General features: G+C 44.3%; 1 protein-coding gene across 1 annotated transcript in view; it reads left to right on the forward strand.

The window, feature by feature from the left end:
- The window catches only part of LOC126471065 (galactosylgalactosylxylosylprotein 3-beta-glucuronosyltransferase P-like), a 326,272-nt gene that overhangs the window by 282,215 nt on the left and 18,774 nt on the right, over positions 1 to 25,283 (forward strand). The window contains exon 4 of the mRNA XM_050099132.1: positions 22,553 to 22,868. Coding sequence (XP_049955089.1) covers positions 22,553 to 22,868 — 316 coding nt within the window. The remainder of the gene's footprint in view (positions 1 to 22,552; positions 22,869 to 25,283) is intronic.

Raw genomic sequence — 25,283 nt, forward strand, 5'->3', positions numbered from 1 at the left:
AGACGGATGTGTTCCCGAAATTTCATTACTCTAAAGCAGGGCTTCCCAACAAAATTTTCTCGAGGACCCCCTCATCGAGCATGACTGGTACCTTGTCATATCGCAGTATCAAGTACCTAAAAAAGCCAAATTAAGTGTCTTAGAAAAAACATTGACATATTCATTATTGAAAAAATATTGAGCTTAAAATTATTTCAATTTATCCATCATTCAATTTTTGATTATTGCTCAAAATCTTTGTCCTCAAATCTAAAAGGAGTGTTCAGTATAACAAACTCCTTAAAAAAATAAAAATTGAGTATGAACTGAAAATGACAGGAAAAAATTAAAACTGTGTGCACTGGTGTTTCAAGTGTACTTGAGATTGCATTGAGTAGAAAAGTGTGGAAAATATGAAAACACTAATTTCATACAAGGTATTATTTATTTGAAAAAATACAGTTACAACAGAGTACTCCATCAGTAAACAGTTAGTTTTAATTTTCACTTCTTAATGAGATGAATTGTATCTGACCTTTGAGTCCATTATTTCTGAAATATTAGGTTCCAAACTTGACACTTTCACTCTGAAATCCGACCGCGTGTCGACCCGATTCCTATATTTGTTTTTCATGAAACACATGGAAGAAGATGCTTGCTCACACCGATATGTGGTTGCAAATGGAAGGATCTTTTTCATTGCCTTATCTCCAAGTTTCTTGTAGTCCTTGCGTACTGATGCGCTAGTGTTCTAGTGTCAGTTGGCTCTAGGAGAACGCTAGACGCAGAAGTTAGCGTTCGCTAAAGCTCTGCTCATGCAGGAAGCGGCCAAAACAAAAAATCTGTTATCATAGGAAATATATTTAATATATTTTTTATTCTAATAGCATCTTGCGGACCCACCCGGGCATAGCTCGCGGACCCCTGGGGGTCCGCGGACCACCTATTGGGAGCCACTGCTCTAAAGTAATTACTTTTTGGTGTTGCGATTTTTTTCCGTCAGTATCTATAAAGGAGAGTGTCCCTTTGTTTGTAGTTCATACAAATCTATATGTTTCTTCCAATCTTGATGGAATTTTGCACATTTTACCTTCAAGAGAAGAGGAAGATTACTGTTTACCTAAGATTTCGTTATCTGACTTGTAACTGATACGTACGTACTAGTACAGGGTGATTGCAATTAAACTTTCAAAACGCTGTAGAAAAAACACCACTGGTCAGAATGACGCCAAATTGCAACGGAATATTATCGGAAAAGCGGGAAAACGTATGGCAGACAAAAAAAGTGTGAAAATAGACCAATAGATGGCGCTGTATGTGTTAGAATGCGCAAATGAAAGCACCTGTTATGCGCACGCCCCATTGAAGTTGGTATAAACACGCCGGGTACACGGCTTTTCCTCCTTTCGCGTCTGCGACGTTCGCCATCACTATCTCAATGAAGGATCGCACTCTGGTAGTAATGCTGTATTACAAGAATGACGACTGTGCAGAAGTTCCGAACACTGAAGGATTTGAAAAAAGGCGTTGGTCCGATGACTGACGTGGGTCTGGAGAAAATGATTCGGAAATTCGAAAAGACGGTTTCTTTTGGTGATCAACCTGGTAGAGGGAGGAAACGAATTGATTCGACGTCAGTGGAAGCAGTGGCCACAGCAGTGCAGGAGGAGACGAGTGGTGGTGTGCTAACGTGCCGTACACGGAGAATCGCCCGAACAGTGCGTAAAATCCTACGAAACATCCTTCTTTGCTATCCATTCAAAATTACTCATGTGCACAAGTTACTTCCTGTTGACCTGCCAGCAAGAGAGACCTTTGCTTTAGAATTTCTCGCTATCATGGATGTGGACAGTGATTGGCTGCGGAAGATTTTGTGGAGAGACGAAGCCCACTTCCATCTGACAGGATATGTCAATACACAGAAGTGTCGAATATGGGCAACGGAAAATCCACACGTAAATCAGCCAGTACCACTTCATCCTGAAAAGGTCACTGTGTGGTGCTGGTTTACGGCATCATTTATCATAGGGCCATATTTTATCGAAGAGACAGGTGCTTCCGGTCCTGTTACCTGTATCGTCACTGGTAAGCGCTATGAGTGTCTTTTGTGCAACCACGTTATTCCAGCTTTCCAACAGCTGGATTTGTAGATGGGATCATTTTTATGCAAAATGGCGCACCTACGCCCTTTGCAAATCCAGTTAAGCAGCTGCTGAAGCGCCATTTAGGAAATGCTAGAATTATCAGCCGCCATTTTCCTACAGCCTTGCCGTCCCAATCACCTGATCTTAAGCCGTGTGACTTCTGGCAGTGGGGCTATCTGAAAGATGTTGTGTTCAGTATTCCGATTGCAAACTTAGCTGCATTGAAGGCATGCATTGTACTACTCATTCTGAACGTGACCCCGGAAACACTTCGATCAGTTGCGGAAAATGCTGTTTCTCGATTTCAACTTGTTGCAGAAAACGGTGGACAGCATATTGAATATGTTTTGCGCCAGTCACACCGAAATTAATAATCCGATTTGATTTGGATTGATGCGTTTTATGTGCTTTTTGGCATCGGGAGAATTAAAAACCGATTTTTCCCAACCGATGTGGTATGACCTTGCCGTGGTGGATGGGCTTACGTAACTAACAGTATCACACCTGTACACCCATGCACACTGAGTACTACAGTTCGTTTGACGTCAAACGTAAGCCTTAGGCATTATTGTATGATTCATTTGTAGTCGATCACAATTAAATTCTGATGCTTACAGCGCCACCTATTGCTACATTTGTAACTACTTATTTTTCTTCTTCCATACGTTTTCCCCCTTCTCCGATTATATTCCGTTGCAATTTGACGTCATTCTGACCAGTGGTGTTATTTCTACAGCGGTTTGAAAGTTTAACTTTAATTATAATCATCCTGTATATAAAGGGGAGAAGTTGTTACCAAAAGTCTGTAAAAGTTCTTGGTCGATTTACTTCAAATTTCTCCACGATCCACTAATGAATATTTGAACAGACAAAGGCTATATAGTTTTTAATATACACATTTTTAATACAAGTATCGAGAAGTACTTGACCGATTTACTTCTAATTTCTTCATTCAGATGAAACAACGAAGAAAAGGTACGAAAAATGAAATGTCTAACAACATGAAATATATTTTGATAAACTGTCTGTAACTCCTGTTGCGCGAATAAATTACAGCTTCAATGTCCGTCTTAGAGGTAGTAGCATCACATGTCACTAGAGCGCGAGACGAGCAAAATCTCGAGAATTTGACATAAACATGATTACAAAATTTTATTCAAATGGTTCAAATGGCTCTGAGCACTATGGGACTCAACTGCTGAGGTCATTAGTCCCCTAGAACTTAGAACTAGTTAAACCTAACTAACCTAAGGACATCACAAACATCCATGCCCGAGGCAGGATTCGAACCTGCGACCGTAGCGGTCTTGCGGTTCCAGACTGCAGCGCCTTTAACCGCACGGCCACTTCGGCCGGCCAAATTTTATTGATTAGCTGCCGTTGTTACATGTGGCATATCCCCTAGAAGACATTTTAGTCCGTGTTTCACTGTTATTTTTATTATTTAAATCAACAGTTCCATACAAATGCTAAGGCAGTACGTGGATATAGTACCAACAAGTCACTAGATCGCGGGCCGATCAAAAAATTAAACAGAACTCGAGATTTCCCGAACCGCGACGTGAACTGTTCGGATAGGTCGAGTCGATTTAAAGCGATTGCAGTTTCCCATGAGGCTTGCATTCGCCGTGAGTATCAAAAAGGTACAGGGCGAATCACTTTGTGTGGCAGATATTAAAACTCCTGGCCAACGCCGGACATTGCAGCTATTATGTTACAGAGTATGAAGTTCACCTCTCTAGCATTTCAATAATTGAAATGGGCTCTAATGAAAGAAGAGCGTGAAACCAGATGCCGAAAAATAGTCAGGCTCTCTATAGGCAATAAGGCGCCGCCGAAATTAATGTCCCCATCCTATGAGTGGGTCACCGTCATGTCTCACAAGCACACATTCCACGAGACGCAGCACAGAGGTTTCAGAGTTAAAAACCAGAACGTTGGAACAGAGTCTAATGATAAGCAACTTTATACCGCACCTCACCTTCCCCTGCCATTTACCAGCGAAGATAATTTCTGCCGCTGCCAGAATTCGATTCATTTCTGCCAACTCTAGTATTCTTTGCCGAAACTTGAGCATTTCACCATCTAGTTTCATATGTAGAATAGTGTAAGCCTAGACGTAGGTAAAGTTCTAGTTAGTCGGCAGACCTCGAACCCTTCTGAGGTAGCCAGGAACAGCTGTAGTTATTTAAACTGAAAATTAGTCAGTAATGACTTAATTATATTGCTTTTATTTTATGTTTTTATTTAATTGTATATCAACATTCAGTTTTATATTTGTTATACAGTTGTTGTTAACATGATTTATCGCTTTGGTATATTATCTAGATTCTTGGAAATGAAACACATACTTAGAATTACCAGATAACAGGTCCGAAATTTATAGCAATAAATTGAATTGAATTGAGTTTTATATAACATTTACCTGTCAGCCACTCCCTCCCGAACCTTCCCCGTACCGTTTCCTAATTCGAATCTATTCACTGACAAACCAGGCTGATGCCCTGTCGCATTGGTGCACACACACGCACTTGTTGCTATAGCAGCAAATATTCCCAACCTTTCTTTCTTTACATTAATGAATTTGACCATAGTTGGACATACAGGGCGGTCATTGCAAGCTGTCTCTGTATCACAGCTTGAAAACTGGTACATACCGTTGATTGTCCTCGAATCCACTGAAGCGAGGAATTAACTAGTAAAAAGAAATAATCTTCAATATTATCCGAAAATTGTATAAAAATTGAGAAATAAAAATGTTTGTATTAAACAGAAAGACAGGGGCGATGGCATTAGAATGATTATCCTGTGAGCTCTGAAATGAGTTACGGAAGGAAAGTTTCGCAGTCTAATTGTCAATATAAATGTGATCTACTCGTTATTGCAAAACGGAGTTGGGATAAAAACTTTAAAGTCCTTTTGATGTAGTTGCAGTACCTCTATCTTTATCTAGTGAAATGTCGGCTCTTTTCTAGTTAATGATATTTTTTAACAGCGTGTCTAAGAAGGTCAAAATTTGACATTTGCAAAACGGACGATGCTTGTAGGACGTGAGCGCATTAGACAGCCGTGACCAAAAATCATGGCGAGCCCTATTTAAGTAGCTAAAGTTGCCAATAACTCCAGCGAAATGCGAGGGAATAGCTGCAGTAAAAACGGAACTAGGAAATTGAGCGATCGTCCTGCGAGACACAGGGAACTGAACGACTGTGAAAGCCTAAATTCTTCATAGTAGAGAAATTTTTGCTGTAGAATCGGTGCCGTATGCAGCTTAGAGGTAAGTGGAGCAGGCGCCGCTATTCATCACGTCAGGTGACAGCTGCGGCTGAGGAAAGCGAGCGCCTCTTGCCAGTCACATCGCTGTACCACTGCAGGATTCAGCTCGCGCTGCCCACCACACCAGTAAAACACGGTAGCTCTGCGGAGCCAGCTGTGAATTAGCTGGTAGTCAGCACACCCGCACCCATACCTACAAACTACAGTCACCTTGATGAACTATTCTGATTTACACTTTGTCGCTCTCCTAAACAATTCCATACAAATGCTTGCGTAAGTTCTTACAGAAGCTCTCGCCCGTATCATTCAATGATCTGTCCGATGTGGCCTCTCATACATTGGACAGAAGATCCATACAGTCAATGAAAGACGTACGGAAATCGCAGGTACAACCGCCTCTTACAGCCAAATAAATCGGCTGTGGCGGAACACTGTACTGATAAAAAAAAAAGTAGAAATTTCATCTCTATATCATCTTCCTGAAACTCGGTGGTGAAAGAAGCACCTGAAATTCGCTTGACGACGAATTAAATTAAAAGAGATAGCGGCTGCAGCTTGGATAATTCATGGAATCCGGCGTCTTCTGTTATAAACGTACAAAGACTCGCTCCAGTGCAGCTCGGAGTGATACATCGACATCCCATCGTTAATCGACTGCGCAGCCACAGATATGATTCAAGCGCATTGTACTTCTCTGCTGCTGATAAACTTTGCTGTGTATCTGTGGTCGCATGAGAAATGCCTCGTGAAAGGACCGGGGCGAGTTGTGGCGCGTCAATCCTTCTGCTCACTCTGAAGATGGCTGAACGATATACAGCCGAAATATTAGAAGAAGCTGAATTTAGGCGGCTGCACACTCGAAATTTAATGGAGTAGTCATGGCACCGCAAAAACGTGAAGATGCACATCGGCATCATAATTTGGTTTTTGTTTTTACTTCGCTTTCTCTAATCATTTGCCTTGTTTCTGTAATACTATCAGGACTTGAATTTGTGTGACTGATACAGAGGAAAGTCGAATTCCCACGCCCTTCACACACAAAACGTAGCTATAATACGTCGTCTGTAGGAGCGAACAAACTCTTAGATCTTTACGTGCCAGACTGAATTTAACTTTAGTGTTCATTTTTCGCAAATAATAACATGCTACTGAGGCAAGCAACTGGGAGATCTGATGATGTACGAACTTTCTTATTGTTATTTACAATGATATAACTTTTATATATTACGAAATAAATTAGTCACTTTATCCCAGATGTGGCCGAATGCTGACTATGGAACAACTTAGGTGCATATTGTTCAAATGGTTCAAATGGCTCTGAGCACTATGGGACCTAACATCTGAGGTCGTCAGTCCCCTAGACTTAGAACTACTTAAACCTAACTAACCTAAGGACATCATACACATCCATGCCCCAGGCAGGATTTGAAGCTGCGACCGTAGAAGCAGCGCGGTTCCGGACTGAAGCGCCTAGAGCTCGGCCACACGGACGGCTTAGGTGCATATTCTCGCCGCCTTTATTTCGGACAATAGCAAGAGTACAAATTCTCTCTTGAGCTCCTGATACAAACCTTCTACTCCTCTTATCACTATCACGAAACAAACATCTGTTTCCGCTGTCCGCATGGTCCAAACGCTGTGTGATGCATGTGATTTTGCTATTTGAAAGGAGCTAATAGACCCGCTATTAACTGCACGAAAACCATAATCATCGCCATTCCTACAGTAAGTAGAAAGTCTCATTTTCACTCATTCTTATCCTAATGAATATTTTACATAAACGTAGTCAGCCTCGATCTAGCCCACGAGATGAACTAAAATAATTACACACGACAGATATGATCCCTGCAGGCAGACACACACCACGTAAAATCAATGTAAAAACAAGTCAAATCCATCACTGGAAGCGAAACAATAGACCATGAACCAAGTTCCATTTTTTTGCCCCTCAGGTGGTTTCCAGTAGCGTCCTCAGAGTTCGGAGCAGCCATAAGTCTCAGGATAATAGTTCTAAAAACGTCAGGCAACCCTAAAAAATTACAGTTTGTTTTATTTCCATTTTAAAAAACCCGCCAAGCTCTTTCACTGATTAAAACCTACATAGAATAGCAATTAGTTCCACTACATAATACAAGACTCTTTCCGATAAGTAATTCAGGACAGTCTTAGTTAACAACACTAACCTTCGAAATCCAGAGTAGCCAATAAATCTCCGCGCACCATACAGGGTAAACGGCAGCGTCTCCACGTTAACTCTCCGCATTTGAAACTTAACTCTGCCGATCCTTATGGACCATAACTTACGTCTTCATAAAACTGAAAACTTCCGAAAAATGATCACCTATGTTTAGCTTCCCGCAAGACACAACGACTTGCTTTCTATTTTTCTTCCTTCTGCAATTATACACGACGAACACTCGAAAAATTTGAGTACAGAATTGGGTTAAGTGAACTCTCACAAGGAGCTGCATGGGAATCGGATTTTCGTAATTGTTTGTATTTATGGAATATTAAGTTCAGAACTTAGACATCAATCTCCAAAAGCAGCTCAATGGGACTCTTAAAAATTCTTAAGAAAACCGCCTTTGAAGTTCTGTGAGAAACTTCAATTCAATAAAGGTTGGACAGCTTTCGGCGGGCTGAGTGGCTCTATCGTTGGCTGGCACGGTAGCTCAGCGTGTTCGGTCAGGGGACTTGCCACCTTCTGTAATAAATGCTTAGTGACGTTCTTATCGATGGAATTTTAAAGATGTCATGTGACATCCACACAGAATCGTCGGAAAAACAGATAGAACGAAAGTTGGAAAAATCGGTAGTGCTAGAGACTAGTAATCGCCGGATCGCTGTTTCGAGTCTCGCTTCGGTCATTATTTTTTTCTTTTTCTTTCGTTCCTTTTGAATACCTACGTCATTTAAATACAAAACTCATCAAGTACATAAGAGACAATCAAAAAGTTTCCGTTTGAGGACGTCGCTACAGCGTATATGCAACGTATGACGACTCCGATGCTGTTATATAAGATTTGACGTGTAGACAAGGGATTGATGTGGCATTCGTGTCTTTTCGACGTGCTTGCGGTAAATACGTAAACGAACTATGGCGACAACATTACCAAATGCGAAATTACAGTGCCTGTGTCCTGAAGACGTATGATGCAATGGTCCTTCGAACGTGCATGAGGCCCCTGAACGGTGTGCGATTCTAATTGTGTCCAAAACAAACAAACAAAGACAATGAAATTTTCACTCTATAGCGGAGTATGCGCTGATATGAAACTTCCTGGCAGATTAAAACTGTGTGCCGGACCGAGACTCGAACTCGGGACCTTTGCCTTTCGCGGGCAATTGCTCTACCGACTGAGCTACCCAAGCACGACTCACGCCCCGTCCTCAGCTTTACTTCCGCCAGTACCCCATCTCCTACCTTCCAAACTTCACAGAAGCTCTCCTGCGAACCTTGCAGAACTAGCACTCCTGGAAGAAAGGATATTGCGGAGACATGGCTTAGCCACAGCCTCGGGGTTGTTTCTAGAATGAAATTTTCACTCTACAGCGGAGTGTGCGCTGATATTAAACTTCCTGGCAGATTAAAACTGTGTACCGGACCTAGACTCGAACTCGAGACCTTTGCCTTTCGCGGGCAATTGCTCTATCGATTGAGCTACCCAAGCACGTCTCACGCCCCGTTCTCACAGCTTTACTTCCGCCAGTGAAGTTTCTGTGAAGTTTGGAAGGTAGGACATGAGGTACTGGCGGAAGCAAAGCTGTGAGGACGGGGCGTGACTCGTGCTTGGGTAGCTCAGACCGTGCTTGGGTTGCTCAGTTGGTAGAGCACTTACCCGCGAAAGGCAAAGGTCTCGAGTTCGAGTCTCGGTCCGGCACACAGTTTTAATCTGCCAGGAAGTTTCAAACAAAGAGTAGTCAGCGTCTCCCAGTTTCTCTCTCAAACATTCATTTCTTTGTTTCCCTAGCAATGCCACCAATAATACCCGTAATCCTGCCATTAGTAAGTCATTTATATACCGCACAAAAACTACCAAACCGTAGTTTTAGTAGAGCACAACTCTAATCACAACATACTCTATTTTAGCACAATTTCTGTAACAAAAAATATATTTTTTGAACAAACTGCTAAATTCTGGTCAGCTATAAACTATCAGAAAACTAATGATTTTTATGTGGCTAAACACACCTTTTTTTACTTACTTACATACAAAAGAGAATATTTTTAACTTACCACTACATGAATCTTCTTGTAATTACTTTGTACAACTATCTGTACATTATACATGCGTCCGTGACCTCTAGAATTGTATTTGCATCCTTTATATATGGTTGAAGCATGCGTGACAGCTTTAAATGGTCAGCATTTACAAAATAATTTGCGATGTTAATGTAAATTTGCTCGTTCCGCGTCATAATGATTTATCATGCAAATGATCCACGGAACATGAGACCAACTAACTGACACAATACCACAGAGGCGACTCTGCCCTCCGGTTAAAATTTTCTGTCTCATTATGTAATATGTTGCCAAATGCACAGTTAACTGTGAATTTATCAGTGTTATTAGTGTGTTTTTCCATCTGCATGTTATAATTATTGCTCTTCCTTGCTTCATCCAAAGTGAGTGTCCTAATGCTGTGCATTCTTCCGTGCACAGTTTTTCTACAACTGGTTGATTTCTGGACGTCCCTAAACTGATTTGATAAAAGCAAAATAAGTCACAAAAGGATAAGTTGGATTGTTTTTGTGCCTCAAAGCTTAACGATAGGATAAAAAATCTGGACTGATAACCCATCTGAATTAAATTCCATTGCTACACAGGAAAATATTTCTTCATATTGGACATTCTGCTCAAAAACAAACTTTTTAATTTTCGTCGTTATCTGACTTCAAACAAATAACATGAAGCTTTATAGCCAATAGATGTGCCAGACATATATCGTTTCTCCTCATCCTCCCTACACTCGCTGCAGCCCCTCCAACCCCCCCCCCCCCCACCCCACCTCAACACACACACACACATACACACACACACACACACACACACACACACACACACACACACACACACACACACACACACACACACTAACACACACACGTGTGCGAGCCCGAGCGCGCGAAAAGGTCCTTTTATTCTGTGCGCTGCTCAGCAAAACGAATTCTAAATACTTCGCTTTATGTTGTTCGGAAATTCCCAAGCACTTGATAACACATACGCTAGCTGACAAATAAAAGTATATAACTGTACTTGACTCGGTGCAACACAGAGACTAAATTTGTCTGAAAATATGGGTACTAATTCAGACAAGTTGTTTAATTCAAGACAGCAAGAGTGGAGCATATTTTCCTCAGTAGGGGTTTTTTACTGAACTTCTGTATTCGTGATCAAACGTCAGAGACGAGATTTACAGAAATACACTCCTGGAAATTGAAATAAGAACACCGTTAATTCATTGTCCCAGGAAGGGGAAACTTTATTGACACATTCCTGGGGTCAGATACATCACATGATCACACTGACAGAACCACAGGCACATAGATACAGGCAACAGAGCATGCACAATGTCGGCACTAGTACAGTGTATATCCACCTTTCGCAGCAATGCAGGCTGCTATTCTCCCATGGAGACGATCGTAGAGATGCTGGATGTAGTCCTGTGGAACGGCTAGCCATGCCATTTCCACCTGGCGCCTCAGTTGGACCAGCGTTCGTGCTGGACGTGCAGACCGCGTGAGACGACGCTTCATCCAGTCCCAAACATGCTCAATGGGGGACAGATCCGGAGATCTTGCTGGCCAGGGTAGTTGACTTACACCTTCTAGAGCACGTTGGGTGGTACGGGATACATGCGGACGTGCATTGTCCTGTTGTAACAGCAAGTTCCCTTGCCGGTCTAGGAATGGTAGAACGATGGGTTCGATGACGGTTTGGATGTACCGTGCACTATTCAGTGTCCCCTCGACGATCACCAGTGGTGTATGGCCAGTGTAGGAGATCGCTCCCCACACCATGATGCCGGGTGTTGGCCCTGTGTGCCTCGGTCGTATGCAGTCCTGATTGTGGCGCTCACCTGCACGGCGCCAAACACGCATACGACCATCATTGGCACCAAGGCAGAAGCGACTCTCATCGCTGAAGACGACACGTCTCCATTCGTCCCTCCATTCACGCCTGTCGCGACACCACTGGACGCGGGTTGCACGATGTTGGGGCGTGAGCGGAAGACGGCCTAACGGTGTGCGGGACCGTAGCCCAGCTTCATGGAGACGGTTGCGAATGGTCCTCGCCGATACCCCAGGAGCAACAGTGTCCCTCATTTGCTGGGAAGTGGCGGTGCGGTCCCCTACGGCACTGCGTAGGATCCTACGGTCTTGGCGTGCATCCGTGCGTCGCTGCGGTCCGGTCCCAGGTCGACGGGCACGTGCACCTTCCGCCGACCACTGGCGACAACATCGATGTACTGTGGAGACCTCATGCCCCACGTGTTGAGCAATTCGGCGGTACGTCCACCCGGCCTCCCGCATGCCCACTAAACGCCCTCGCTCAAAGTCCGTCAACTGCACATACGGTTCACGTCCACGCTGTCGCGGCATGCTACCAGTGTTAAAGACTGCGATGGAGCTCCGTATGCCACGGCAAACTGGCTGACACTGACGGCGGCGGTGCACAAATGCTGCGCAGATAGCGCCATTCGACGGCCAACACCGCGGTTCCTGGTGTGTCCGCTGTGCCGTGCGTGTGATCATTGCTTGTACAGCCCTCTCGCAGTGTCCGGAGCAAGTATGGTGGGTCTGACACACCGGTGTCAATGTGTTCTTTTTTCCATTTCCAGGAGTGTATATCGTGCCAAGTTAGAGCTCGAAGTAGATGTTTAGCTTTCGCAGCCAGAATTCTTCCAATGAACTATCCTAACAGGCCAGGTCGCTCAGTTGCAGCTGATATCTCCAAATTTGAGTTTATAAAACCTTATAGTGAACGTAACATAGAAATGAAGGTTCGCGTCAGTGAGAAATATACAATTTAAATGTCATAGTAAAAGTGGAAAGAAGTCCACATTATTATTTATAGCTTCAGTAATATGGTTGGAAACGGAGTTGATTCAAATCATCCAACAGGACGAATGTTCTCCTGCAGCAGGAAACCATCGCAGAAGTGCATTAGATACCATTGTTTCAGCATATTTGCGACCTATATCATTTTTGAATATGCGCCAAAATGTTGTAGAGGATTACCAAGTGATTTCCATAGTGATTTCTTTGTGTGATGATCGTGAAAATAATCTGGTACGGGCTCGAATATCTGTTCCATCGTTAGTACGATAACGGCATCAGACGTTCTGAAGCCAAAATAAAAATGTTGTACTTGATGAAGTCATCGTGGAATATTTTAGAAGATTGCACGTCGAATTGCTACATCCTTTTGGTCTTTCACACAGTGGTTTCTCTTAACTTTTGAATCCTCGGGACGTTCTTTCGCTTTTAAGGGCAAATTTCTGCCCTAAGAGCAAGAGAATGCGTTCTGAGCTTACATTCGTTCTTCAGCCGCATTTTAACGAGACAGAAAGTCTACAGCCACCGTAGCTTGTGATTTCTCCTGTTATTATTTATAACCTTTGCAAATTACTACCTACAGACGCGAATCACTAGACCAAAAGGTATATGGAATAGGAAAGAAGTGTTTAACGTTTGTCAAAAACGAGGTGATTAGAGACGGAGCACAAGCTCGGAGTAGGAAAGGAAATCGACAGTGCCCTTTCAAAGAAATCATCCCGGCCGTCATTTGCCATAAGCGGTTTAAGGAAATCACGGGAAACCTAAATCTGAATCGTCCGAAGTGACTTGGGGGTGGGAGGGGAGCAGAGTGGGCGGGGGTCGTCTCTCGATGCCCGGCCACATTGTCCCCTTCCAACCGATGGGAAGAAGTGGGGGAGGAGGGAAGGGTTATTCGGGAAGAACTGAACAAAAATAACGCTGTGCAGAAGCAGGAACCTTTTATCTAGTCGATATATACGACGTCATATCGTACGTTGAAGAGAGAAAAGAAAAAGGAGGCCCGTCTTCCGACTGAAAGAAAATAAACAGCAGTAACTCCACTAATAGTTGCACACAGGGTCCTCGTGTTGCTATTATCATCCTAGCGTATATTCTCTTACCTACTATTGGGACACCGTTTTCGTTCTACGTCATCTGCATTGCAGCATGTCCATCGTCTCTCGCCATGGATGATCCACATGTGCAGTGGGTTGTGTAGCGCACTCCACAGGTAGTTCGAAAAATATTGTCTATATCTGAGATCCCTAACTATCGCGCAAAGCCGTACGTGCGTTTAGTTCCAAAAATCAAGTACATCAAATGGCTGTGAGCACTACGGGACTTAACTTCTGAGGTCATCAGTCCCCTAGAACTTAGAACTACTTAAAGCTAACTAACCTAAGGACATCACTCACACCCATGCCCGAGGCAGGATTCGAACCTGCGACCGTAGCGGTCACGCGGTTCCAGACTGTAGCGCCTAGAACCGCTCGGCCACCCCGGCCGGCTCAAGTACATCCTTTGGACCCTCACTAAATAGGTAATGGGCCGCACAGCCTCACATCCACGTGATGGTGTTGGGCTTAGTCCTCGGATAGTACGTCTCGTCCGGAAGGAAAGTAGGTTGAGTGATGACACGTGCCGGTGGTACCCACAGTAGTGACTTGTGCCGGTGTCATCCGCAGTAGAAAAGACTTTCTGCACCTAAGGCGGTGTTCTTCCCTATCAGTCACGCTACATTGCACGCAATTGGGGTAATCTGCCATACGGATTTTATGTACACGTTCCTGTGACCTGTCTGCTATTTACCGTCACATAACAAATGGACTGGACGTCACACAATACCCCAGCGCGTGCTGGGCAATACAGGGTGGAGAAAAATTGTGTCACGAAATTTTAGCCCTGGATAGCTGATGCCAGTAGGAACCAAAGTTATTAATGTTGTGTAGATCTACAACGCACAATTTTTAAACTATAGAAACTTAGTGCCACGCGCTTCGATTGGCCATGGGACTGCCCTGTTGCCGGATGTTCTGGACAACGCAGGACCGCGAATGCTTTGTCTGCCGGAGATCGCGATGTATCCAAGGTGACCCGCACACTCGGTGGTAGCGCCGCAGCCTTCACTCTGGGGGCGAATTCGCCGGGGTCCCGATACATCCATTGTCATTTTATGATAAGAAGTACCGGGAACAAACCCGTCAACAGCTGTTAGTTCGCGTGCAGAAAGTATTTTACAAATTGCGTCGGCCCTGAAAAGAGCCCTTTTTGTAGCTAGGATACTGTTTACTTAAAGCAGATGCTCGAACTGGTGACCCTCTGACTCGACACAAGCTTGGTAACGTCGAACTGTGTTTTGCCGAACTCTTTCAAAGATTCCTGGCATTGCCCTGATGTGATTGGCGGCATTGCGATCCATTAATTCCTCTGCATTTCTAGGTGGTTGGCGTCCGAGAGGGTGAAATAGAACCTTGAAGAATCCCCACAGGAAAAAGTCCGGTGGCGTGAGGTTCGGTGATCGAGGGGGCCATGTTCCCACGAGCACCTCTGCCAATTACCCGGCCGTCGAAGAGTTCATTTAAATATCCACGCACAGCACGACTGTTATGTGAGGTTGCCGCATTATGCTGCAACCACACGCGTAGCCGTATGTCCAGGGGAACATCTTCCAGAAGCCCGGGTAGAGTTTCTTGCAAGAAGTGAAGGTAATTTGCCCCGGTAAGTCGAGGTGGTCACCCACAATGCCTGCCCAAATGTTGAGCGAAAATCGTTCCTGGTGTCCGTGGACGTACGTGACGTGTTTCCCCTTGCCCAGTAATGAAAATTTCGAGTGTTGTAAAGGCCATCCCAATGGAAGGTGCAGTCAACGGTAAACAACACAATGGCGGGGAAGTCGGGATCTCGGGCAACACGTCACAGAATTCACCGACAAAACCCTAGCCTGTGTTCTTAGACCGCCACAGGATTTAGGTCTCGGACAGGATGGAAACTAAATGGATGCTGGCCGTCATCCGCCAAAACCTCCCAGACTAACCGATGAGTGACCCCCATGTCGTGTCTAACCGATCGAGTACTTGCCGTAGGTGCTTCCTCGAAGCGCTCGAGAACAGTCTCTTCAAGTGCAGCATCCTGTCGTGTTCGAGGTCTTCCAGCATTACCATTATATCCCGCTAACGAACCTGTGTCGCCATGTCGCCGGTGAACTGCTGTAAACGTTTGCGGGTGTCGGTGGCGCCTTACTGGGTACCGATCTCCATACAATCGTCCAGATTCATGCCCATTACCGTCGGCTAGTCCGTAAACAAAAACCATATCTCGTTGTCCTTTAAACGAATAATGTGCCGCCATGCTTACTGTATGACTAAATTGCAGGTGACGTGTGTGTGCTCCAATGCGAAACTTTCGTGTGTATGCCTCTGACGTGAGGTGGAAACAAACAGCAAGACCTATTCGACACGTGTGCGTATCACGTTGGGGCAGTGACGGGGCGAGGGGCGTTTGTAAGTGTGAACCGACAACCATAGCGCTGTCCGTCAACCGGCGAACGGCAACAGGGCAATCCCACGGCCAATTGGAGAGCGTGGCGCCAAGTTTCTGTAGTTTAAAAATGGTGCGTTGTCGATCCGCACAAGATTAGTAATTTTAGTTGCTACTGGCATCAGCTATCCAGGGTTAAAATTTCGTGACACAATTTTTCTCTATCCTGTATAGTTTCCACAACGTTCCGTTACTGTCTCCGCTGCAGAGCGCAGCAAATCTCCTTCGCAGTCGCCAAAGGTGAAGCCAGGAAAGCGTCGCGTGTGTAACTGAGTTCCAAGTAGAAACGCCCAGGGTAGAAGAACTGTGCCGGGATGTTTTGTAACGACACCGGGGACTCGAGGGAGGCTTCCTGCAACAAGGTCGTGAGGCTGGTGGGCAGCAGTGCCCTGAGGGAAAAAGTGAACCAACAAAAAGGGCCACCGCTCTTTCGTAAAAACTTGGGGTTTGAACCTTCGTCCTCCTGATTGAGAGTCCGGTGTGATGATCACTGCGTCACCGACGTCGGTAATATGGAGGATCCATCAATCGCGTAATCCGCTCTGCGTGTTCATTTTTAAATGCATTTCGTATAATAATTTTTCCAAAAACGACCGATTCTTCTTACCACAAAGCTACTAACAAGGGAACCTCCCCATCGCACCCCCCTCAGATTTAGTTATAACTTGGCACAGTGGATAGGCCTTGAAAAACTGAACACAGATCAATCGAGAAAACAGGAAGAAGTTGTGTGGAACTATGAAAAAAATAAGCAAAATATACAAACTGAGTAGTCCATGCGCAAGATAGGCAACATCAAGGATAGTATAAGCTCAGGAGCGCCGTGGTCCCGTGGTTAGAGTGAGCAGCTCCGGAAAGAGAGATCCTTGGTTCAAGTCTTCCCTCGAGTGTGAAGTTTACTTTCTTTATTTTCGCAAAGCTATGATCTGTCCGTTCGTTCATTGACGTCTCTGTTCACTATAATAAGTTTAGTGCCTGTGTTTTGCGACCGCACCGCAAAACCGTGCGATTAGTAGACGAAAGGACGTGCCTCTCCAATGGGAACCGAAAACATTTGATCGCAATCAACCGATTCCACCACAGGAAAACACGTCTGATATATTCTATACGACACTGGTGACGGCATGTGCGTCACATGACAGGAATATGTTGTCGACCCACCTAACTTGTACACTTGGCGAACGGCTAAAAAGATTCTTCTACCTTGCCCGATTTAGGATTTCTTGTGGATGTGATAATCACTCCGAAAAAAGTGATGAAAACATAAGAGTTTGTCACATAAACTGCAACAAATGAATGCAACAGTTTCAGAGCCGCACAGTTTTCCCTGTGCTCTGTCAAAACACATGTTTTTTACGTTTCCAAATTTTTCTGTGTGTAGACCGTCAAATCCTGCATATGTCCAAGCAAATCTGAAAATATCCTGGAATTCTGGAGAGCGAAGGTGATTATGTGCGAGTGCCTGAACTTTGATAATTGTCTGAAAATAAAAATTTCAACTTTTCACTCGAGGGAATACTTCAACCAAGGACCTCACGTTCCGGAGCCGCTCCCGCTAACCACGGGACCACAGCGCTCATGAGCTCGCACTATCCTTATGTTGCCTATCTTGCACATGGACTACTCAGTTTGTATATTTTGCTTATTTTTTTCACAGTTCCACACAACTTCTTCCTGTTTTCTCAATTGATCTGTGTTCAGTTTTTCAAAGCCTATCCACTGTGGCAACTTATAACTAAATCTGAGGGGGGTGCGATGGGGAGGTTCTCTTGTAAGAGTAGGTCTAATGCTGCATAAATAACAGAAAAGCATATTCGAAGAGATTATTGGTATCAACGATTTTATTGCGGATGCTACGAGAGCTAGCTATGAAGCTTTTTTTCGATACATGTCAGCAGTAAAGGTACACCTTAAAATTCCCACAGCACAGTACCGTAGTACGCCGCTGCTGTTTCCAGAACAACATGGCGCACCCAATTGGTAAAGTGTAAAATGAAAAAGAAATTTAAACATCACAGCTTAGTCTATTTCATTGTTGCCAATTATCATTATAGTGTTGGTACTGTCTCTGAACACTTAGGAGCTATACAGAATTGAGTATTTCTGCTCCTCCACACAGAAGAATAGATTTCTGATGTTTATGATCCGACGAGTAATGTGTCGTACCAAGCGTAGTGGTAATATTGTTAAGATAATGGTTTCAGATTTGGTAAACGGCCCTTCAAATACCTGTTCACCCATCCCAGTTTAGTTTTTCGTGGTTTCCCCAAAGCATTTGAGATGTACACAGTAACATGAAGAAGCCGACCACGGGGAAGATCAGTTTGTGTTCCGGATAAATGTAGGACGCCTGACGAAATACTCACTCGATCATTCATCTTAGAAGATAGATTGATAAAAGCAAAATCTACGTTTATAATCCAGAATGAGATTTTCACTCTGCAGCGGAGTGTGCGCTGATAGGAAACTTCCTGGCAGATTAAAACTGTGTGCCCGACCGAGACTCGAACTTTTTTTTTTTTTTTTGTAACCATATATATTTATTTAAGTATTTTAACAACGATACATTTAAAAAAAAGACATTTTTCTATTAATCTATTATCCTAGTGATGGTTAATATTATTGTCATTTTATATGTTTTCGTTTTTATATTTTCCTTTTTCGTTTTTCTCTTATTGTTTGTTCCTTAAACCCTTTTACATGGCCATTTGTCGTCTTTTTTTTTTTTTGAGGGGGGTAGACATTGCAGGACAGGCATAACAGTTTATTTGGCATCGTTGCATTGATTTGAGTTTATGTTTCTGTATGTGATGCACTTGTGATGACATAGGCACATTGTGTATTCTGGTTTGATCTCTTCCTCTAGTTACACTGTTTAGTGGGACAGTATGAAGGAGCGTCACCATGATAGGTGGAGCAGAAGTGGAAGAAACTTTTTTTTTTTTTTTTTACATATACTACAGAATATACCTAACTGAAGAAGGGAGAAAATTTTGTCATATTACATAAGAGAAGCAGAAAGGATAGTGTGAGTAATCAATAGAATTTTGTAGGCACAAAGTAAAGGAAATCAAATATCTAATAATAATGAGTAGTTGGCACTTTCCACTAGGGAGCACTTTGTGTCACTGATTCCACTAGGAAGGAACACTTTATACTACTATACTTCACTATTTGATGCGAGAAGAGAAAGCTCTTTATCTTTTGTGTTGCACTTGTTCACTATCACTGCACACGTTATTCTTGTGGTGAGTGTGGTGAGGTGGCTGGTGGCGGTGCTGAGGGTCACAGGCTGGGGAGGACTCTGGCGATTGCTGTCTGCAGTGGAATCTGCAGGAAGTTTTTGAAGTTCTCGTGGTATCGCCTGTGCTGCTGGGCCGTCTTGTTCTCCTCCCAGAGGTCCATCAGGAAGGCCAGCCGGTCGGTCTGCCTCCGTGCTACGATGGCGTGTGCCGTCATGGCGAGGATCCAGAGAGTCGCCAGTCGCTTGGGTCGTGGAAATGGGTTGCAGTCTGGGGCGGTGATTGCTTCCACTGTGATGCTTCCCGGCGCCGTTCTGTTGATGTGGGCCACCATCTGCTGGCACGCTTCCCAGATGTTGATGGCATTCCCGCACGTGAATCGGTGCTCGAGGGTGTCGGTCATGCCACATACGTCACACTTGTCACTTGCGACGAGTTTTATCTCCGCCAGTCTTTGGTTGGTTGGTACCGTTCTGTTAATTATTTTGTACCACGTCTCCTTCGCATGTTTAGGTAACACGTTTTCTGAGACGTTCCCCCATATTTGTTTCCAATTGTATTGCGGGAGTTTTTGTTCAATTTTGTTTTTTTCGGCTTCCCCCTGAGGGCCCAGTATATTCTCTTGGCTGTTCTGTGGCTGGGGTTCGCCACGGTGTTCAGAACGTAACTTTTGTTGGCGTAGTGCTGCCTGACGTGTCGCATTCTGCAGGGAATGTGTCTCGTGTCGACCGGCGCTTCTTGTGATGCGGGCTTGTATCTTCCAATTATCTTGGCTGTGACGCTGTCAGGGTTTTTGTCCTGGATGGCGAGCGTTCGTTTCAGTAGAAGGGCTGCACATTTAGTCTTTATATCAACTAGACCTAGTCCCCCTTCTTTTGTTGGCAGCGAGCACGTTGCTTGCGCCACTTTGAATATATTTCGACGCCACAACAGGTAGTACACTGCGCTCGTTAGTGCTCGCGCAATTTCTGTCGGGATGCTTAAGATTTGCGCCAGGTACCAAGCTTTCGACAGGATCGTCGTGTTTATCAGTTCTGTTTTCTGGTGGATTGTTAGCTTCCGGTTCGCGTGCTGTCTGGAGAGACCTCTTATGGTGTGTAGCTCGTCCCTCCAGTTGTATGCGGCCATTCTAAGTGGACAAGACTGTATATATATTCCAAGAACTTTATGGCTTTCTGCTATTTTATACCATTGGCTGTCTGGTTTGAGTCGTTGATTCCCTATCGGCAGTAGCACTGTTTTTTTGGGGTTGGTTTGGGCGCCTGACGCTTTTTGGAATGTATTCATGATGGTTTCTACTCTCCCAATATCTTCCTGGTCTTCAATAAAGATGCCTAGGTCGTCAGCGTAGGCTACACATGCTACTGCTTTGCCTCCTACGGAGTAGCCTCTGATGTCGTTTGTGAGTTTCCGCAGGAGTGGGTCCAGTGCTATAGCGAATAGAGCCATTGACAATGGACAGCCTTGCCTCACGGATCTGTCCAGTTTTATCAGTTTTGTTTCCCAACTATTGATTATTACTGTCGATCTTGCAGTTCTTAGTATCTTATGGATGATTGCGATGAATTTTTGCCCAAACCCGAGTCTATTTAGTGTCTCTACGAGATATTTGTGGTCGATCCTGTCGAAGGCTTTGTTGAAGTCCACCGAAATTATGGCACCTGCGCTTTTGGTGGTGGCTGCCTGTGCTATTATGTCCCTGTAGGTGCATGTGGCGTCAAATATATTTTTCCCTGGTACCGCACATGTTTGCCACGGACTGATGACTTTCCTCATCACCGATTTCAGGTTGTTTGCGATGCATTTCGCTATTATTTTATAGTCGGCGTTGAGGAGCGTAATCGGACGAAACTCTTCAATGCGGCGGGCGGCTCTCTTCTTAGGGATGAGTGTTATGGTCCCTTCGGTCAGCCCAGGTGGAATTTCCGCCCCATCGAGTATCTCGTTCACCATTTCCGTGAATTGCTCTCCTAGCACGTCCCAATATGCGCAGGAGAGCTTCTGTAAAGTTTGGAAGGTGGGAGACGAGATACTGGCAGAAGTAAAGCTGTGAGACCGGGCGTGAGTCGTGCTTCCGTAGCTCAGATGGTAGAGCACTTGCCCGCGAAAGGCAAAGGTCCCGAGTTCGAGTCTCGGTCGGGCACACAGTTTTAATCTGCCAGGAAGTTTCATACGTTTATAATGTTCGTAGATTAACATAAAGCTTCCAAAATTTTGACTGGAATACGTTCTCTGAAATTCTGATTGCAGTAGGTAAAAAATTACAGGGAAATAAAAGATATCTCCAACTTGTACAAGAACCAGGCTGCAGTTACAAGAGTCAAAGAACATGAAAGGGAGGCAGAAGTTAAGAAGAGAGTGAGACGACGTTGTAGCTTATCGTGGATGTTATTCTATGTGTACTATACATTCATTAAGCTGCGAAGGAAAGCAAGGACGTGTTTGGAAAAGGAATTAAAGCCCAGAGAAAAGAAATAAAACATTTGAGCTTTGCCAGTGGCACTGTAATTCTGTCACAGACGGCAAAGGAATTGAAATAGCAGTTGAACAAAATGAATAACGTGTTGAAAATAGGTTACATGATGAAAAACAACAAAAGTAAAACAAGGATAATAGAATTAAATTAAATAATAACGAGGAAATCAGATTAGGAAATAATACATTAAAAGTAGCAGATTTTTTTTTATTTTGCTGCAAAATAGCTGACGATAGCCGAAGAAGTGGGGATATAAAATGCACATTGCAACTGCAAGGAAGGCCTATCTAAAAAAAAGAGCGACTTGCTGAGATCAAATATAAATTTAAAGAATTAGGAAGTTTTTTCTGAAGTTGTTCGTCTGGAGTGTAGCCTTATACAGAAGTGAAACATGGATCATAAGAAGTTCAGACTAAAACAGAATGTAAGATTTTGAAATGTGGTGCTACAGCAGAACGCTGAAAATTGGATGTGTAGATCGATTAGCTAACGGGGAAGCAGTAACTCGAACTGCAGAAAGAAGCAACTTTTGGCACAACGTAACTAAATGGAGGGCTCGGTTGATAGGACGCATCATGGAGCGTCAAGGAATCGTCAGTTCCGTTGTAAAGGGACGTATGGAGGATAAAAACTGTAGAGAGAAATCATTGCTCCAATCCACTAAGCAAGCTGAAATAGAGGTAGGCTGAAGTAACTATGCAGAAATTAAGAGACTTGCACAAGATAGAGGAGCGTGGAGAGCTGCTTAAAATTACTCTTCGGACTGAAAACGAGAACATCAACAACAGCAGCAATCCCGATAGACCTTCCAACAGCCGTGCGTTGTTCCGCGTTTGTTGACGTTGGCTTTGTTGCAGGTGAACGAGCTGGCTCGTGAACTGGGCTGCCCGTCGACAGCGCTCGGTGCGGCCTCCGCCTCCGCCGCCGCCGCCGCGTCGCCGTCCCCTTCGCCGCCACCCCCGCCGCAGCCGCCCCCGCCCCCACAGCGCACCGTGTACGTGATCACCCCCACGTACCGCCGGCCCGAGCAGCTGCCCGAGTTGACGCGCATGGCGCAGACTCTGATGCACGTGCCCGCGCTGCACTGGCTCGTCATCGAAGATGCGGCCCAAACCACTCCGCTCGTCACCGAGCTGCTCGCCAGGACCGGCATCCCCTACGACCACCTTGTCGGTGAGTAGCAGGCTCTGTTAACTGTAGGGGACACTAATTGTAGGTTACTCCTGTCTACGCGAGTAGTCGAATTTCAACGATGTGAATCATACATTGAAGGCTTTCACGACCAGATGTTTCAGCTGCCGAGAATACTTCCGGTTTGTATGGCAGTTGTCCATGGAACTCTTCTATCCCTAACGTTTCGTCCAAAGCTACGTTTGACGTCTTCGGAAGTGCTACTGGTTGTGCTGAGTCTTGCCGACTGACGAGTCGGACGTCGAAGAACGGCCTAAATACTGTGGAAAGTGGGCGTGGTCTGGATTTCGCGTGATAGTAGAGATAAACCTTGTCACAGATAAAATATAACTATCGATCATAGTACGTCAAAGATAAAAACTTCTCATCGATTCTGTAGCGCCACTGTCCATATATCGCTGAGTTCCATAGCTGCTTCTTTTCTGTTAAAATTATCCCCATGTTTTTATATTTCGATGGCTTCTCTGTATAGCCTTGGATAATAGTTTGTCATAGTACATACAATTTCATTTTCCGAAAATTTCACTACATGATCACCCGACTGAAGAGCATGTTCCACCACTGCCGACTTGTCTGCTTTCCTTAGTGGGCAAAGACTTCTATGTTCCCTCAACCGTGTATTCACACTTCTCCAGTGGGAGGATGAGTCTTATGAGCAGGTTGATGGTGTGGCCATGAGTAACCCACTGAGTCCTACGATCGCCAATTTAGCTCTGGAAAAAGCGAATAAGAAACCATGTCGATTGTATCGATCTATGGATGATACATTTGTGGTTTGGTCACATGGCAAAAAAGCTTTAGAGCAATTCTTTTGTTATTTAAATAGTATAAATCCTAAAATCCAGTTTACCATGGAAATGGAGAAAAACAATGCAATATCCTAGTCCGCTGTCGAGACAGACTGATGGAAGCTTGAAACATAAAGTCTTTCGGTAGGTTACACATACTGATAGGTACTTGCATAAGGATTTCAGTCATCATCCACAACAGAAAAGTGGCTCTGAGCACTATGGGACTTAACATCTTAGGTCATCAGTCCCCTAGAACTTAGAACTACTTAAACCTAACTGACCTAAGGACATCACACACATCCATGCCCGAGGCAGGATTCGAACCTGCGACCGTAGCAGTCGCGCGGCTCCGGACTGAGCGCCTAGAACCGCGAGACCACCGCGGCCGGCCCAACAGAAAAGTGGTGTAATTAAAAGTCTAGTGGACAGAGCTAAAAGGATCTGTACGCTGGAATACCTGGACGCCTAGTTAAAACATCTAAAGCAGGCTTTTGGAAGAATGGGTACTCTAGTAAGGAAATAAATAAGAGTTTTGCGACGGAATAACAGGAGGCCTAAGGACAATGATAGGACACAACGATGAAAGAACACGGTTTTTCTTCCCTTCATCAAAAAAGTAATGGATCAAATCGGGAAGATTTTAAGGAAACATAACGTTCGACCAATGTTCAGACCAACTCAGAAAATAGGTCAAGCACTTCATTCCTTTAAGGATAAACATCCCCCTCCGTCTGCATGTGGTATATACAAGATTCCGTGTACATGTGGTAGGGTCTGCATTGGAACTACAAAGAGAAGTGTGAATACATGGTTGAAGGAACATAAAAGTCTTTGCCCACTACGGAAAGCAGACAAGTTAGCCATGGTGGAACATGCTCCTCAGTCGGGTGATCACGTAGCAAAATGTTCGGAAACTGAAGTTTTATGTACTACGTCGAACTATTATCCACGGCTATATACAGAAGACATCGAAATAGATAAACATGAGGATAATTTTAACAGAAAAGAAGCAGCTATGAAACTCAGCGATATATGGACAGTGGCGCTATAGAGTCGATGAAAAGTTCTTATCTTTGACGTACTATGATAGATAGTTATATTTTATCCGTGACAAGGTTTATCTCTGCTATCACGTGAAATCCAGACCATGCCCAGTTTCCACAGTATTTAGGCCGTTCTTAAACGTCCGACTCGTCAGTCGGCAAGACTCAGCACAACCAGGATCATCTCCGAAGATATCCAACACACCTTTGGACGAAACGTTAGGGATAGAAGAGTTCCATGGACCATGACCATACAACCCAGAAGAATTCTTGGTGGCCAATTACATGAATGTCGATCCTGTGGGAGCAGTTTTGTGAAAGTTGACTCTACTTGTTCGTCTGTAAGATCTAGATATCAGTTAATTGCAGCACCTGTGTCGGTGACTTATTTCTTTCACTTCCTTTGATATTATTTCACATTGTCGCATAAGGAATATAATAAGACGTTAAGCTTCATGACTGTACTGGAAACTTACAAGATCACAGAACTCAGTAAGTAGTTCTCAGTGGAGAGAAATGGTCGGACGATTAAGTAACTTCCATCTTACTCCTAAGCTCACCTC

Source organism: Schistocerca serialis, chromosome 3 (genome assembly GCF_023864345.2).
Source record: "Schistocerca serialis cubense isolate TAMUIC-IGC-003099 chromosome 3, iqSchSeri2.2, whole genome shotgun sequence".
In the NCBI taxonomy this organism is placed as follows: Eukaryota; Metazoa; Arthropoda; class Insecta; order Orthoptera; family Acrididae; genus Schistocerca; species Schistocerca serialis.